This window comes from Cardiocondyla obscurior, linkage group LG01 (assembly GCF_019399895.1).
Source record: "Cardiocondyla obscurior isolate alpha-2009 linkage group LG01, Cobs3.1, whole genome shotgun sequence".
Lineage (NCBI taxonomy): Eukaryota > Metazoa > Arthropoda > Insecta > Hymenoptera > Formicidae > Cardiocondyla > Cardiocondyla obscurior.
The window spans coordinates 13,165,056-13,183,138 of record NC_091864.1 but is presented as its reverse complement, the minus strand read 5'-3'; the positions used below and the strand labels follow the sequence as shown (position 1 = coordinate 13,183,138).

Sequence of the window (18,083 nt, the reverse complement as noted above, 5' to 3'; positions counted from 1 at the left end):
TAGCACATAAAAAAATACATAAATTTGAAGGGAACAAATTATAAACGAAAAATATATTTATAAGCTATTTGAAAATTCTCGATAAACCTACCGTTTTAGAAACTTTATCCCAAGTTTTCTTTAGTCGGTATACACTGGTGTTAGTAAAGGCCGCGCAAATTTGCAGAACGCCGTTATAATTATGCAGAACTCTATTGATATCAGCGACCGCGGCCCATTTCTCGATAGCTGCAACTCTGGCCGACATGTTAGAACGACGAATTATTTCGGAAACAACTAGCTGCGACACCTCATTGAATCGCTTCGTCATGAGAAGGATGTGAGGAGCGCGGGTCGCCTTATCCGTTTTCATCCACGCTTGCCCGAGAAACTCTCTGCAAGATAAAAATTCCTTTGTGTTTAAACAGCAACGATGTAACCTCGGATGTAACTTAGCAAAATTCTACTTACTCGCTAGCGATATTGACGAATATATGATGGTCCAGATACGTCATCTGTTCCGCGATCTCAAGTGCAGACAATGTCTCGATGCTCTCTTTACTTGGAATCTAAAAAAAAAAAAAATACTTTATTAACTATTTACGCTTATAATTTATGGCTAGTACCAAGCTAGTCACTACTTAAGAAATATATTTAATCTGCGCGATCTAATCACTAGCTGCAAAATCAGATTAGCTAGATAAATTTTTACTCGGGTAAATTTAATAAAATCCATTCTTCGTAAATTTGGTCGTGCGCAATACTCTATCGTCATTATTAATTAGTATTAATCGGAGGAAATTATTATTATTATTATTACTTACTGACGGTGGTGTTAACAATTTTTTAAGATCGACCTTGTTACTCTCGGTTTCTTCCTTAGTGATTAATCGCAGGAGTTGAGTAGCTGCCTTGTGCTCAGCCGGCAGCAGATTTGGGCTGTAATTGATATCTTCCAAAAATTCGATGGTCAAGCTCTTTAACTTCTGATCCATCTCAAAGTCTTGAGCGTGCTTGGACACCCAGTGCCTCAAGACGTTCAGCACCCTCATTGTCGCAGCGGTCGACATCACAGATTCCTTCCGCCTATTCCTATCTCGGCCTCGATTATTCCCGTCGGTCAACGGTCCTTTGTCTGGCGGATTGCTCGAGGCAGAAGTCGCGATGGCAAACGCGGTCGCCGCCGTGGATGTGCTGCTCCTAAATTCAGAATTGCTTTTAGTCTCGACGAACATCGGCAGTCACGAGAATAGAAATCAAATTCTAATAATCGTCAAATCTCGACTTTCCATCGTCTTGGCTGATCTATGCGTTTATTCTACACTCTACGTTGCATTAGGCAAGATTCTATCGTTTTCACCTGACGATCAGGTTGTTCATGTTATATTTCAAAGCATGCTACTGTGCTGAAGGAACGGCACGAGGAAAGATCCGGTGTTGGCTATTTTTCTATGTTTCAAAATAATATCTGAACTGTATCGTACTATGCACTAAGCGTCGTGATTTAAGCAAATAGAATTTAATGTGCATCTCGATTTTGCAAAAGTTCTTCAAGATATCGAATAAGTCAGCTGTGTAGATACTGTTTAATTGCTGTTTTCATTATTGTGTCGCTATGAAATATATATTTTGAGTAAGGATTATAACTGTGTGTGGCACAGTCTCGGCGAGTTCAATTTTCGATGCTATAAATATGAAATAATATATTGAAACAATAACATTGCATTTAATTATAGATGTACTAAATTTATTTTAAAAATCTTTACTCAAAAAAAAAAAATTTTTTTTAAAGGCAAGATTTGATAAATATTATTTTTAGTAGAAATAAATCTTAATAGCATCAAGATTCGAATTCACCATAATTATTGTCGATTTCGAAAGTTCTTTGGAATGTCCATCACTATAAGCACACAAGTGGCACAAGGCGACTATCGGGTAAAAACTATTTCTATTTCGTTTGGTCCATTCTCTCGTTCACTAGGGTGCATTCTCTAAATGATGAAGAAATAGACTGAATAAATTAAATCGTGTGTATGCAATAAGCGACACAGCCAAGCAAAGGAGAAAACGCATTTAGGTTCACATCACAATTAATTTACGGAATCAATAAATTTCGATAGGCTACGGATTTCCAGTAATAGAATAGAAGGCAGACATTTCAGGCTTAGCTTACAACGATGCCGCAAGCAGAATTGTAGCCATGCTACACGCAATAAGTGGATAATGACGCTTTTCAAAATGAGCCCACTTACCAGATAGGTTCAGGTCCAATGCTATGAATGACACAAAACAATACATGAAACATGGTTGAGTAGAAACAGCAGCGGGAGTTCTTCCTGATCTAAGGGGGTTTTAACTTTAGTTCCGTGATAGAGATATAATTTGTCAAACAGAAGTGGAGCAAAAGTTATTAATTGGGTGATTTTTTTAATTATTATAGCATTTATTTGTTAATTAGAAAAAGAAATTGAGAACATTGAAATATTTACAAGTTCATTAAAATGCATATACTGCTTCGAAATGAGTTCTGAATTATTTATAAAAATTTTCTGTTGACAATACAGATATAAAAGATTTAACGTATTTACAATTATTTACAATTTTCTCAAATATTAAAAAACACAATTTGTATAGCGTATCTAAAAATTTTGCATCGGGTTTTGGAAAATAAATTTTTGCACAGAGCGGGGGAATTATGTATTAACTCTAAATTATTTATTATCTTATGGACTAAACTATCAAAAAATGCTAAAGATACTATAAAACACTACTCTTTATTTTTTTTTTTTTTTTTCTACTAATTTCTCCCTCTGAGAATGATTTTAATTATATTTTTGATAAATAAAACATGATATTGAGAAAAAGCTATCATGCGTTAGAAGGCGAAAATTGCCATTAATGGCACTCAACATCCAGCAAGAACGAAATAGAGATAATTTTTGCCGATGTCTTCAGAGACACGATAAAATGCAGGTAACACGTTTAACGTAGCTATTAAAACGAACCTTCGATGACTCTGGCGAAAGCTAGTTATTACTACGCCGGCTTTACTGGAAACCTGAACGTCATGCTGATAACTGCTTTGTTGCGAGGAGCTCTCGTCGTGCATCGACCGTCTGCTTACCCAATAATTCTGTGAAATTAAATTAAAAATATTTAAAAAACGGTAACTAAAAGCATCTTTTAGACTACATTGGTTCTCGATTATTACATAAATTATTAATTTATTTAATAAAAGATTTTTTTTCTCAATTACTGTGGTTTACTAGATAAAACTTCAAAGAAGATTTGCACATTTTTTTTTGTACGTACACATGTTATAGTAGAGACCGAGCCGCTTCTTGGTCCACTGGATGCTGGAGCGGAAGCAATTGATGCCCTGTGTTCCGAATATTGTTGACCCTGCTGTGCCGATTGACTGATTAATTTAAGAGAGGTTACGCTCTCGTTGTCGTTTAGCATAGTTTGTTCTTCTTTGCTTTCCCTGACTTCCCTTATCAACGGAGAGATAGGCGTTTTCGGTGTCTTCGGTGTTTTCGGTGTCTCCGGCGTTCTTACCGTGTCCGGTGTTTTCGGTGTGTCTGGCGTTTTCGGCGTTTTAGGTGTTTTCGGGGGCGTTCTTGGATTATCCGGCGTTTTCGGTGATTTCGCCGTATCCGCCGTCTTAGTCGTTTTTGGCGTTCTCGGAGTTTTCGGAGTTTTCGGAGTTTTCGGTGTATCCGATTTCACAGACTCGGCCGATTGCGATAACAGTGACGATATATCGTCGTAAGTAAATTGCACGTCTATAATAGATTTTTCATGGATTAATTATATGCGCTAATTAAGCGACACCGCGCGCAATCATATACGTAATTCAATTTAATTTGATTTATTATTTAATTATATCAAATTTGTATCGAATCAAGGATTACCTTTCGTGTCCGCTTCTGTTGTGACAGGCGTTTCTATTTCGGAGACACGGCGTGAGTAAGTACCACCCTCTTGAGGGCTTGGATCTGATCCGGAACCGGAACCAGATTCCGTTGAGCCGACTAGCGTTACGGAGCTTAAATTGCTCGGCGAAGACGGTGCGCTAATTGCTGTAACGTCTTATGTTCCAAATTTTTTCTCTCGTACATTAGCAATATATTACGTTCTTACAAAATAAGAGATAAATCATTCAAACATTTCGTTCAAGTTTCCGCGGTATTAAAATACTTTAAGAACTTTTCTCCCTTTTCGTCTCTAAATATCATAATATTTAAATTTAATTTTAACATTATTATTTTTATATGAAATTCGAATTCTGCAGCTTTACAAGATTACATTATAATAATCTGTCATTCACAATAAATACCTGTGAGTGTCTCGGAACTAGACGACACAGCTATTACTTTTGGTATCGTTAGGTGACACCCGTCGTCGTCGGTGTCCTTGTTATCCACGCGAATGCTGATTTTTCGCGGCATGGCCGGTGATTGCAACGCGCTGGATGGGTTGGATACCTGCGGCGTCGGACTACGTCTTGATATTGCCGGAGTCTCGGAGATGAGTCCGAGCGATTGTTCTTCTTCGACTAAACACAAGAAATTGTAAATCGCACCTCTATACACCCCTTTCTTACTCTCGAGTACTTTATTGTAATTAAAAATTTAAATTTAATTATAATGTTATATTGCAAATAATCGCGACACACGCTAAAGGTCTACTCACGTTTCTTATAACTAGATCGCCAGTAAGGTTTCGAATTGTGCCCGCTCGCGTTAGCATCGTAGGATCCATGAGATTTTGCATCGCGAGTATCACTCACTTCCGATCCATATCCTACGTGCAATAATTGAGAGCCGTGATTATTTTATATCTTAATTGTTAACAATGTATTACAGTTTCTTGATTGAAAAAATTACTTAAACGTACATACCTGATACTGAGCTTGCACCACTAGTCCGCCTCGGCGAAAAGCATTTTCTACGGTCCTCGGAATACTGTGTTTCGTTTGCATTTCCTCCTAATACATCTAGGGATCTAGAATATAATTACAGGAAATATTTAAATGCGTTTTATTCACGAAGTTAAATTAATTTTTTTTTTTTTACTTGATAATTGTTCTATCATTTATTATCATATTTACACGAGGGATCCGGTGGGTATTTGCGCGTCTGGCGGCTCGGCTTCGTAGAAAACTTTCTTGAGGGCCTCCAGCACCGTGACGCCGTCGGTAAACACTCGGTACGTCAGCAGAAACGTGTTGAGAAAATCGATACTGAGGAACCTGAGGTCGGTCAGTCGCTGTAACAGCCGTTCAGGTGTCGCGGAGCGAATCTGCGGTATTTTACAGGAATTTAGAGTTCGGCTAAATCTGATGTCCACGTCGTCCTTAAACAGCTTCGGATCGTTCCGGATGGACTGCGGCATCGTGACGGAGCTGGTGTCCGATAGCGATCCGTGAAGTAGATCGTTGAAGTGAACGTTATCCATACATTGACTAATATCACTGACCCAAGCTGCTTTTTCCTGTAAAAAGTTTCGTTACGTCACGCATGTGATAATATGCATTTCAAATAATTTTGCACGTTAATTATATTCTGGGGAGAGTTTTGTTAGAAAATTAATTTCTTTAGTTTTGAATTTATTTGTACGAAAAAAAAAAATAAATAGCGAGAAATGCGTATTCGCGAAAGATTTAAAAAATCCATTTATAGAATATAACTACGAGCTATTTGAAGCTTACTTGTATTGTAGGCGCCACGAGGTGAACGGTCACCTGTTGTCCGCCGGATTTTATATCGAGAACAATCTTGAAGTCACGATTCTGCAACTGGGAGGTCCCGCTGCAGCTGCCGCCTCCGCTGTTTTCGCTAATGCCACTTGACATCGAACATACTGACAGTCCTAAAATTAGTTTACGGTCGCTACCTTGTAGCATTGAATAAATTCCCGATTTTTTATCCTTTTTAAGAGACTCAGTCACTTTATCAAGAAAAATTACATTAAAATACACTCAAATATATTATCTAAAATAAACTAAAAACGTTAAGTTACAAAATACTTGTAGATGATATCCTTTGATCTCTTTATATTCTTAATTTATCGAAAATTTAATATTGCTTCTATAATAGCTAAATGAAACATTTTTGCGTTTTAAAGAAATATCGAGAGATAAAGAGAAAAGAGAGAGAGAGAGAGAGCGAGAGAGAGAAAAAGACTAGCTCGTTACTTTATCAATAAGTGAACAATTACCATCGTCGTCGGTAGCACTCTGGTCGCTCGGATCTTCAATCAGCACCGCGTCAGAAAGTGGTATCTTGCCAATCTGCGGGACTAAACTTAAACGGCCGTCATCGTCGGATTGACGAGTCGTGAGCAACAGATGATTCGAGAAGAGAAAGCACTGCCTGACAGCTTCCCTGTCGCTTGCGGCTTTGCCACCGAATGTAGCGCTTAATCTGCTTCGCGCACCACGCGGTTTGTCCACAAGTTGTATAAGCGTACCTAAAAGGACCGGCGTATCATCAAATTAGCTGCGCACAATTAGCTGACTGACTATATGCATGTCGCTCGCGTTATTAATCGTCGAGAAACGTAGCTCTCGTTAGGGAAAATAACACTCGGTAAAAATTATTTCTGACGTGTCGGCCCGGTAGTAACGAGCTATTTTGAAACAATCAATACAATTAGGGAAAGCTGTCGATGCGCATTTAAAAATAGCATGACGGACATGTTGCGACGGTGAATACGAAATACGCAATATCGTGCTTGAGGTGCTGACGTCATACGGAAATTGAAATCAGTTATTTCGCGGAGCTCAGTATCCAATACCAAATGCACCGAAGATAATGCGAAGCATGTTGTTTTGCAACTGTAAACCAAAATCTCGCCGGGATTACGCCGGCAACATTTGTCGAATTTATCTGTCTTCCTCCAAGTGAAAAAAACTCAGAAAAAACCGGACAGTTTTTATTTTATGAGAATGTTAGAAAATAATCTTTAACTTCTACAGTTTTTTTTTTTTTTTAACGACTCAGTGGTCAATTTAAATTACATTTTTTGTATTTAATTTTTTATTTAGAAAGAGAAAAGAGAAGCCACACGGTTATATTTTTATAAACATATCGAGTGAAACCGAAAACGAAAAACGTAATTTCACAGTTGTCTGATATCAGTGTGTGATGTATTTATTTATTCATTAATTTTTTTTGTACAGAATTTATTTTTATAATTTTTAAGCTATCAATCGAAATTCTCTTACAACACCATCAAAAAAAAGGAATGCGTGTTACCTTACCTACACTGTACATTCAGACACTAAGCTGACTCTTAGATTCAGCCGATTATCCTTGGTCCCTACTACCAGCATCACACACGTTGCTTGGTCCCATCTTTCTTGCCATCGATTATGCATTAATGAACTCGCGAAACTTTCTTTTTCTCCGGCCCGCCGTGCCGGATTGACGAGCCGACAAAATGGCAATGCCGCCGCTTGTTTTCGTTCGTCCGTTCGTTCATCGACCCCTAAACTCGTAATATCGTCGACTATTTTCCCCACAGAGACGAGCTTTCAAAAAAAATGAGACTTCCGTCGTTATCGAACGCAACTTAACGTTCACACCGGTTAGCTTTTTGCCACGACGAAAGACGAACGAGGGATGACGTTCGGGGGATGGTTTCCTTTCCCGTTGGCGACCGAGAGACGTTTACGTGATAACCATGTGATGTAGCGTCAAGCACGAGGGTTGCCAGGACCGTGTTTATGAGACCGGTTTACCAAGACTTACTATTTACATTTAAAATGATTTTACACTACTTTAACTTATACCGTTTTTAACGAAAGTGCGCAACATTTTATTACAAAACGTAATTTTTAAAACGCTTCTCTTTTATTCTATATTTCACATATAATTAACATAATTTTTTAAATACATACACAACTCTTTTTAAATATGAATTAATTTTAATCTTTGATTTTTGATTCCTCAACGTTTCATTATTTGAGTCTTTATTTAATATTATTAATGAATATCTCAAAGATTTGGAATTTTTATACCGTATTTAATTTTGAATAAGCTTCAATTTATTAAAATTGCAACTAAATGCCAAAAGTGTTGTTTTATTCCAATCAAAATTGAAAGGATTAATTAAATAACAATTCAAATTAAGTAATATTTTATATGTTTGTTATTACGTCGCGATTTGCAAGCTGTATAATCAACCAGCGTAAGAATTTTTTTGCGACAAAAATCCGCTAGTAGTAAAACAGTACGTCGGTCCTGGCAGGACACATTGCGCAGGATCGAGATGGAACCGAGTGCGAAATATATCGACGCGACCAAGTTGCGTCATCGATTCATGTAACGGTGCGTTTGCGCCCTTTGACCTGGGCTTCCGTTTTCCCTATCTTCAACGATGGAGAAGCTTACCGAGTTTTACCGACAGTGATCAAGTCTAAAAGCGAGTTTCCCAGCTAGGGATAAATCGTAAAACGTATACGCGAGTTATCTAGCAGCTTCAGTTTTATCAACGTATGCTGCACGCGACACGTTAGATTCAATTTTAAGGTAGAAGTAAAAAATTATAATAATAATTGCGCGCAAATAATTTTAATTATTCAAATTTGTTGCGCAAATAACGTCATATTTAAATATTTTTATAATTAGAATAAATAAAAGATTATGAGAGAAAGAGAGAGTACTCACCCTGTCTGACGAAGACTTGATTGACGTCCAGTAAAATATCACATCCTTCAACAATCATTCGCTCGACTGCTAAATTCTTTCGTAGATTTTCAGTTTCGCTGACCTAAAAAGTGGGAAACACTTACTAAATATTTAAAACTTAACGAATTTAAAAATACCGTTTATATAATATTAATCAACAAATACCTCGTCGTGCATTTGTCTTGAGAGGTCCTCCAATTGTTGCCTGGCATTTTGAAGACTCTTACGTTCCACGTGATCGTATGGCGTATGCGCCAGTACCTCGTGCAAAGTAATTATATACCTTGGAATCTAAACGAATAAAGTAAGTAGCTGGATTAAGGAACTTCTGCTCAAGTTCCACTAAAATCAGAGAAAAAAGAGAAGAAAAAATTAGGAGAGTGATCCTGGCGCAAAGTTTGTCAAAGAAGTTTCAAATTTTATTATTATTTCTTTTTTTTTTTTTTTAGAAACAGAGATATCAATAAAGCAGAAAGACAAAGCAGAAATTTATTAGTAAGCTAACGTACAATAGATCGCAGTGTTGACTAGAAAAAAAAAAAATTTTATTACGTTCAAAGCAAATTCATAAAGCGGAAATTATTTCGTCAATAAATTCAGAAAGAATTCTCTGCATTCTGCGGAGAGATCAGATGGAATGCATATTTTCCACGTCGATTCCGTTCATCTTATAAGATCGTTAGATCTCATGCAATATTCAGGAAGCCTCCGAACTATTTCTCACGATCGATTTTTTCCGAACCAGTATTCGTCATCGAGATAATCGTTTGATTTTTCTATCTTTTTTTCCCCGCGCGAGATTTCACGTTGTTACGAGAGGAGCAGCACAGTAGAAATTAATATCGCATTGAGGTATTCATCAACGATATTTTTTCCTTTAGCGATAGCAACACCATTGCAAGCAATACCATTTATATTCAAAGGCACTTATCGGGTCTTCCTCGCTTTGCGTGGAAGCAGCTGCATCGGTTCCCGCGCGTGTCAATCTTACCTGATGCATAGGATATGTTAGAAAGGTCTCTAGGGATCGTCCGTGGCAGGCAGTCTTGTTCTCCAACCTATTGAGCAACGCTACGAAAGGTGACGATTGCTTGCACTCAGTCAACACTTGAAGGCTATAATGGTGGTTTCGCACGTACTCTTGATATATGGATAACATCGGTAGCAGCATGTCGAACAAGTCACCTGTGTTAATATCACGTCGTGAGTTTAAATTATCCTAACGTAATTCTCTTTTAAAATTAATATTTGCTTGACTTGATACCGTAAAAAGAGAAAGAAAGTCGAATAATAATATATATAAATAGATTAGAAATCATAAAACCTTCTGCGTTTCTCCAAATACATTAGGAGCGTGGACGCGCCGTCCGATATATCGACCTGTACTACTTAATTTATGTAGTACGTACCTAAAACTAAAGTGGGCCAGCTTTCCATGCGCGAGGTGAGACCCTTCAGGAAGATTTGGTGGAGAAACAGCACGGTTTCGCTATTCAAAAATATGCTATTCACGTCCTCGTGACTACATGGGGGTTTTTTTGAACTGGCAGCCATCTTGAAAGGCCTCAGGAAACAGCTTACTAAAATTTCTAACTGCTCCGTATACTCCTCCTCGGCCTCCACCATTTGAAATACCAGGCTAGAAAAAGAAAAAGAAAGATACGCGTCGATCATTCATCGATACTGCAACTTAAAAGAAATCAATTACCGTCTTGGTTTTATATTATTGTTATATCGTAAAATGAATGAAATATGCAGAAAATTTCTTAGCGATAAAAGTAAAATAATAAATTATATTAAAAGAAAGAAACGGTAGTCAACTTTGATTAATTTTTTTTTTTTTTTTTTTTTATAGAGTTTTTAATGTTACACTCAATGTGTTAATTTTCCTTGCCATTTTCAATGGCAGACGCGTGGAACGTAACTATGAAACTAGCAAAGGCACGACAAATCGTTAATGGAAAAGCGAAGTGCGCGAACAAGGTAGACGTCATCGGTTGTGTGATAAGGTAGCAACAATAAAATTACCTATTCCGTTTGCGCATGCTCTCGGCGTGCGGGCTCTTGATGTATTGTTCAACAATCTGTTTCCAACGTCGTCGGCAGAGCCAACCCCTGAAGAAGCTCTGGACCTTCTTGACCTTCTGCATTTCGATAGAGCCCTCCGTGATCTCGCGTAATCCCGGAGCAAAGCACTCAGAACCGTGAATACCGCTTCCGTATGGATGATACAGATGGTTGCATAAACTCGCGGTACCTTGAGACATGGTTCTTTGAACCGCCGGTCGATTGGAGTATATCGGCATTACCGAAGGCCTTAGATCTTTCTTCAGGGCGCACAGCTACAATGAGAATCATCACGAAATCCATAATCCCATAAGGATAATAATCCCCTGTTCTTTTAAATAAATGAAGTGGAAACGCTGCTTCGGCGAGGAAAGCAAAATTGGTTTAGATATTGAACGAACGCTTGAATAAAATATGAACGTTTCCTTTTTTTTTTAACATAATAATTACATTAGCTTCGATACGTTATTAATTTGATTATCGCAACTGAATATCGGGCGAAAGTAACGAAGGGATGAAATATAAGAATAAAATTTCTCGGATAACGTTCGGAAGGTTATTCGCAAATAAATCTATTTGTTATGAAGTTATGTAGTTACCGTATCGAAATGTAATCACAGTCGTTATAGCGAAACTGTACGTAGGTTGGAACGGAATTACCGTGAAAAAAATATCGTAAGGTAAATATCTAACGTGACTGATATTACTAACCTCTGCTCGAAGCTTTTTTATTTCCGACGCCAATTCCTCGCATTGTTGAGTATACTGCCACTTAGCCGTTTTCTCGCTTTCGACGATTTGCAACAGGTGTAGGTGCTTCTGCTCGAGTTCCTCCTTTTGTAACAATAATTTGTTGAAGCTGGAATCAATACCCGAGAAAAAGGAGTTAAACTTCGCTCGTGCCGCCTGTATTTCACGTGCCGCTTAAAAGTGTTATTTAAACGGAGCACCGTGATACAAAGGAAAATAAAACGCTCGATCGTATGTGGCCTGGAAAAACGCACGGAGTGCACATTCCGGGAATGTTGCGTGGAAACGAATTACAGGTTTTTTTTTTCGCGTTTGCAGTTACGAAACGAGCGAGAAACAGAAAATTTTACAAAATTTTTTTAATACTTTTTAACTGACTTGAAAACCGGCAAAACAAAACGCGCACGTATAGTTATGATTTTTGTATTTTTTATTTTTTTAACAGTGATACACAACGGACTTTCGTGCAGGATGTGAATTTTTTATAAAGGAAAAAAGTTTAAATTATTTTAAAGTTTTACATATTTAAAATCACTGTAATCTTTTTATGATTTATAAAATTCTTCTTTAAAGAGATTATTTTGATTGTAAATTAAACAAATAGATCTTCTAATATCAAATAATCAGTAAGTTCTCTTAGAATCCCTTTCATTGTCGCATGTAACTAACGACATTTGACATTTGCATTTTACTTGATATAATCCGCGATGAAGAAGAGGGTGCAAAATTCCGAACTTAGCGATTCCGTAAGTAAAGTGATACAAATGATATGTAACACGAAGCAAGCCGTAAAGTATCTTTCTCCTGAGAAAAACACGTCGCGAAAGATGATACCCTACGTGTATATATTTCTTATACTAACTATTGCTGCAAAATTATAATAAAAATTACTATAATATTTTATATAAAGAAATAACTTTCTTCAAGCAACAAGGATTTATTCATTTTCTTAGCTCTTATAGGTAATGTTCGAATTTCGTTTATTAAATTACCTTATTACGGTTTTAAAAAGTATGCGATTAAACTTGCAGAGTGGAGTTAATTTATTTTGGATCTAACACTTTTTTTCGCAATTATGAAAAGAGCCCTCTCAAAATTACCCGGAATTTCTTTTCGCAAACTTAGAATTTTCGTAGCCGGTACAGCGCAGCGTGTATTTTTAATCAAATATGAAGGATTTGCGTCTAAATTTATATTTTAATTATTCATATCGAATTATTCGAACATGAATATCCATGAACGCGAACTTATACAGTATTTCGAGAAAGTCTGAGTCTACGCAAATCACACAGGATCTCTCGCGTTACGTGAAAAAGTTATCGCTCTATCGATCGATCTATGATACGGGATACTCGAAGAAGTATCAACCCTATATTTTCGAGTATGCCATGGCAAAATTACTAAAGTTACACGGATATCATTATCTATGCATATTATGGTGCAGGATAGCAGTAATCTGAGAAAGCAGCCGTTCCTCAGGGATACGAACGTATATAAGTCGGCTAGTAATGAGGACTGCGCGGTAGGGCATAGCGTCTTTCATAGTAAAATATTTCAAGAAAATAAAACGTCGTACTTCTTATATGAGCAGTATCAGATAAATTATATTATAATTTAATATAAAAGCTTATTATCTGTCTTGAACTACGATTCAGATTTAAAAAGTAACGTAAAATCAATTTAGTTTGTCATTATTTTTCAAATTTAAAACTAATACTTGAACGGCTACAAAATAATTATTTTATTAATTTTAATTAAAAAATAATACTTTGAACGATCGGACGAAGTAAAAATGTTGAAGACGACGTGCAAATTTGACTTGAGGTTAAAGTATAAACGTGTAACTTATTTTTCTTTAGTAATTTTTAAAAGACAAAAATACGAGTACGTGACCGTCGTTTTTTGCACGCTCGCAAGCATTACGCCGGGCGTGGTGCAAAACGTTAAAGTGGCATTTGATACATCTGTGAGCGTCAGCGAAAGGATCACGTTCCCTCGAGAGAAACATCTGCGGCGGAAAAACTTGTCGAATTGTTTGTATAGCCGAGCGTATTCGTAAGCAGAATCGAACTGGTTGCTAAATCGTCAGCGAAGAAAATTCGCGAGAAAACATTTGTCTTGAAACACAAGAAATACGAGAGACACGTGAACGGCCTTTTACATAATTATTTTTATTTGTCGCGGGAATTATTTGGAATTAGTTACAGTAAGAGGTGCACTTGTAACATTAATACTGCTGCACATCCGCGTGCTGACCCTGTTTGCCAAGATTTCCGCAATAACCAGCTGTTACGGCCAGTTCACCCCCTGGCCCATAAGACGTGTTTGATAGCATGATGAAGATTACTTCGGCGTTAATGTGCACAATTACGGCACCGGGATTAATAGAGAGGTAGTGGCTGAGACGGCTCGATGTTAATGCGGTGCCCGTAAGCGTATTTATCAGCGCATCAACGAGATTAAGGGAGTCTTCTGAATAATAGACTAAGAGACTACAGCGAAGTGCGGATAAAATAGACCGATGTCGGAGAACGAAAGTAATTATTGGCCCGTGAAATGTATTATTCATTATGAAATTATTCCGTTAACTTGCTCTTATTTTGTAAAATAGAGTCGAGCGTGAAGTCTCCGATTGCAGGACTCAAGATTATATTGTTGTCGCTTTATTAAAAACAGAAAACTTATTAAACGCGAAAATAAAGACAGTGCAGAGTTTGTTCGCTCTTTAAAAAGAAAAAAAAAGCCATATTAATAAAATTGTTATTCTGCCTCTGTGAAACGCGATATACCGAAAAATTATACAAATTGCCTGTAATTTAATCGAATAAACGGTGCTTTTGTATCGCTCACGTTATTGTCGGGGATCACTTTTTAACCGAGTTGAAATATCAATAATAAAGATCAACTTTTCCGGTCTCTCGTGTATTATTGATTTAAATCTAAAAAAAAAAAAAAAAGAAAAGAAATATCTTTAACAAAGCCATGAACTTTATTTAATCATGTCGCGCTTAATTTGCTCAGAAAAGGAAACGGGTGGGCTTACAAAGAAATGTCGAAACGAATTCAATACATTTAACAACTCTAGCAGAAACGATGATATCGGCGACGTAAAGATAACCGATCGGAAATAAAATTTTCTTTGGACGAAATTAATCACCGATGCGAGATTAAAATCGCAACGGCCCGGCAGTGGATCTAATTAGAGCTCTGAAATGCAGCCCGCTGTGCTCGGGACGATCGTGGTGATTTAAGGGACGCGAAATATCCGTGAATCAAAGTGACACCGGAATGCCGGTTTTAATCGGCCCCGATCTTCGATTCAGGCGCGAGCCGTCGTTTACCTAGCTTCTCGTATCGCATCGATCCACGCTTTGCAGTCCGTCTCTGTGGCCGCTTTTAGCTCGTATTGCCGTTGGTTCTCCCTCCTGTATGATATCGCGAAACAGTGCTGCAACATAGGAACAATAAAAAATTTAGTTATCTCCAATGCACGGTATTGACGACGACGATGGAGTAACCAAAAAGCGCAACCCTTTCCTGCATCTCCCATTGCAATATTTGATTTGTGCATTGTTCGCGTACGGTACGTCACGTTCAAGTATAAATCGACAAAATTTTAAAGCGTCGAGAGGCAAACGGGAATCTCTCTCTTTCTCTCTCTGGGCATACCTCCGCTCCCGGCCGGATTCAATTTAAGCACGGACCTTCGCTAGTTTTGCGCATTCGTACAAATCCCGAAAATCCGTTCTCTCGTAGATTTCGTTAAATTACCTCATAAATATTCGCATAATGCAAAAAGCATGGTACCATCTAGCACCATTCTCTACGGTCGCATTGTATCCCGACTTTATCCCGGGATTTTATTTGCACGATAGCTTTTACAAAAGCATTAATTATACAGGCCCCTATCAGGATTTCATTTCGCTGGACGACAATTGCAAATCAGAATTGCACGCAAGAACGCGGCCACATTTTGAACGATTTCACTCGGCAATTTTTTAATCCATACCTACTGATCGTGAAAGTTTCGTAACAATGGATTATTATACATATAGTCAAGTAATAACAGATACGAATTACAAAATTTTCGTACGATATTATCTGTTCTTTTTTTTAACACGCGAGATGAGTTATAAAAAATGTACCCTCGCGGAAGATTACATTACCTATTTAAAACAGTGTTTCGTAACGTAAGCCGTAGAGGATTCAAAAAGCAGAAGTAGCGCTAGGCTTGAAAAAGGTATTTATGTTAGATATATCATTAACAGTTTTTGAAAAAGAAATTGGTTAACATATTATAATGTTTTAATAATATCTTAAATTATAAATATTATGCAACAAACTAAAAATATTAAATATTAAAAAGTAAATATTAATTTATATTTTGATTAAATCAAAATATTACTTTTAACAAAATATTAAAATAAAATGTTTAAATGGTGGTCTTATGCTTTCATTTAGTTTTTAAAGTGTTATCTTTTTAATTTGCTTAATGAATAAGTTGATAAATGGGTATCTAAAAAAAAATTGAAATTTATTGAATTAAAGGGTGGAACACATTGTGTAACGTGCTTTAGTAACGCAAAATTTCCATCCTAAGATAAAGTTCGGTGAGTAAAGTTCGTTCGTTTGTACTCAATAACATTCCACGAGGCAAACAACCGAAAGGTGGGTAAAAGGTCTTCTCATTGTGAGAAGGAATCTCGCTTTTACCCTTTTAGAGAAAATTCTCGGACCAATTTTATATATACACAAGGCGTGTTCGACAGTGCGCTTTTGCGCGAATGTCTCTCTATTCTCTTATTGTGCCGCAAGCTCTTGCACTTCAAAGGAATCATTGGATATTCAGATTTTCTTATAACTACACAAGATATGTTTTTAATTTGATTACGTGTATAATACATATATTCCCTTGATAAAAAGCAGGATAATGTAATATTTTATTCACAAGTTCTTTCGTGCGTTTTATCTCGACAGCGAGAGAGAGAGAGAGAGAGAGAGATTCTCAAGGGGAAAAATGCACAGTATTATAAATAAGTTAACCAAACTAAAAACTGTGATTACATGAGAGTGCCGTTACCGCCTCTTTCATTTGTTATGATATATGAGATTACCAAGCAAAAAATGACAAGTTCTACTAGAATAAAACAGGCACATTTAATTACACAAATGGTATTGTCTTGGGTTTTTTTAATGATTTTTTTCTATCTCTCTAGTGTGTTTAAAAAAAAAGGGGGGAAACTTTTTGTTTGCATTCAGAACTATATGGCGCAAACGCAAAACGATATTTTACATGGATTCAATTAGAAGATGAAGTCTGATATGGTGATTATGACCCTTAGGTATATTAAAATTATAAAGTAGCTTATTATCCCATTTCCGCAGTTTGTCATTGTGGAATGCATTAGTTAATTTTCGTTCGTGGCTTACATCGATTTTCGACGTGGCTCACAACGCATTGCGCACCGGTACATTAATTAATTAAAATTTGAGGTGACGATGTGTTTGAAATAAAAGTGCTAACGCCAGCAGTGTATTAAAATACAATATGTCGATAGGTTATCTCGAACAATCGGATTAAATGCATTTCCATCGGTAATTTGCATATATCGAATATCTGTAATTTCGACGTGGACTTACCGCATAAGCGATCAGAAATCACTAATTATATTTAATCGAATTATTTAATACCACGACGAATTTTATATCTCGCTTAATTCAATGATTTAAAAAAAAAAAAAAAAAAAGAGATAAATGTTTCCCAAGCTTAACATAAAATATTATACATTTTATTACATGTGAATTAATCGCCCTATAAATCGGTAAAGCGCTGTCGCTTCAAATTTCTATAATTTGTTATACTTTTCGACAAACGTAGTACGTATGTAATATTTCATATAGAGATGCCCTCTCACGTGACGAAGGATATTTACGTCAACGTCAACCGATCTGGCAGCAGATATATGCTTCAAATTGACTTCGTGTGCGCCACATTAACTTTCTATGGGATCATTACATGCATAATTGGTGGTGTGCGTGTGTGTGTATATGTGTGTGTATGCGTTTGAGCGCTCGCGAGATGCGGCTAATTAAGGCACATCGATATTACTTTAGCTTCGTTAACGTAGCTCAGTGTTATACACTTCGAACGTTGCAGCCAACACGGACAAAATGTCCGCAATGGTTGTAACGTCCTATTGTAATCGCGCGACAAAAGGCTCGCGCAATACATTGTCGGACATGCGCGCGTTATGTACATGAGACATGAGCAGCGGACCAATTGTAAGTGGCATCAGGTATAATAACAATGACTATCCGAGTGAATATTCATGACCCATATTGCCAAGAAGGCAAGTCCGAGTAAGTGCTTTCTATGATATTACTTTGAAATTTGAGTCCGCGCTGGTCACGGAACAGACAGAGTACAATTTCAATTATGAAAACGCCATTAGTTAGCGCTATCGATTTTCGATGTTCAAAGATATCAGTCATTCAGATAATCCATTATTTGAGATGAGGAAAATTTTATCTGTTTTCTTGGGAAAAAAAAAAAATTAAAAAAAGAAAATAAAGGAATTTAAAGCGATTCTC

The 18,083-nt window shown here is 36.9% G+C and overlaps 1 protein-coding gene and 1 long non-coding RNA gene across 5 annotated transcripts in view; one reads left to right on the top strand and one right to left on the bottom strand.

The window, feature by feature from the left end:
- Positions 1-18,083, top strand: part of LOC139106155 (uncharacterized) — a 66,171-nt gene that overhangs the window by 14,370 nt on the left and 33,718 nt on the right. The window lies entirely within an intron of this gene.
- Positions 1-18,083, bottom strand: part of LOC139106095 (ras-specific guanine nucleotide-releasing factor 2) — a 49,721-nt gene that overhangs the window by 8,372 nt on the left and 23,266 nt on the right. Inside the window, exons 5-24 of one of the 4 annotated variants that reach the window (XM_070662617.1) lie at positions 14,834-14,940; positions 11,454-11,601; positions 10,704-11,017; positions 10,085-10,314; positions 9,667-9,860; positions 8,841-8,966; positions 8,655-8,757; positions 6,202-6,453; positions 5,693-5,853; positions 5,093-5,475; positions 4,883-4,986; positions 4,675-4,785; positions 4,319-4,537; positions 3,894-4,070; positions 3,292-3,764; positions 2,985-3,112; positions 2,232-2,252; positions 804-1,179; positions 451-548; positions 92-374 (exon numbers count right to left, since the gene is read on the bottom strand). In XM_070662617.1, the coding sequence (XP_070518718.1) occupies positions 92-374; positions 451-548; positions 804-1,179; positions 2,232-2,252; positions 2,985-3,112; positions 3,292-3,764; positions 3,894-4,070; positions 4,319-4,537; positions 4,675-4,785; positions 4,883-4,986; positions 5,093-5,475; positions 5,693-5,853; positions 6,202-6,453; positions 8,655-8,757; positions 8,841-8,966; positions 9,667-9,860; positions 10,085-10,314; positions 10,704-11,017; positions 11,454-11,601; positions 14,834-14,940 (4,008 nt within the window). The remainder of the gene's footprint in view (positions 1-91; positions 375-450; positions 549-803; positions 1,180-2,231; positions 2,253-2,984; positions 3,113-3,291; positions 3,765-3,893; positions 4,071-4,318; positions 4,538-4,674; positions 4,786-4,882; positions 4,987-5,092; positions 5,476-5,692; positions 5,854-6,201; positions 6,454-8,654; positions 8,758-8,840; positions 8,967-9,666; positions 9,861-10,084; positions 10,315-10,703; positions 11,018-11,453; positions 11,602-14,833; positions 14,941-18,083) is intronic. The other 3 variants (XM_070662635.1, XM_070662625.1, XM_070662642.1) reach the window with 3 other exon arrangements.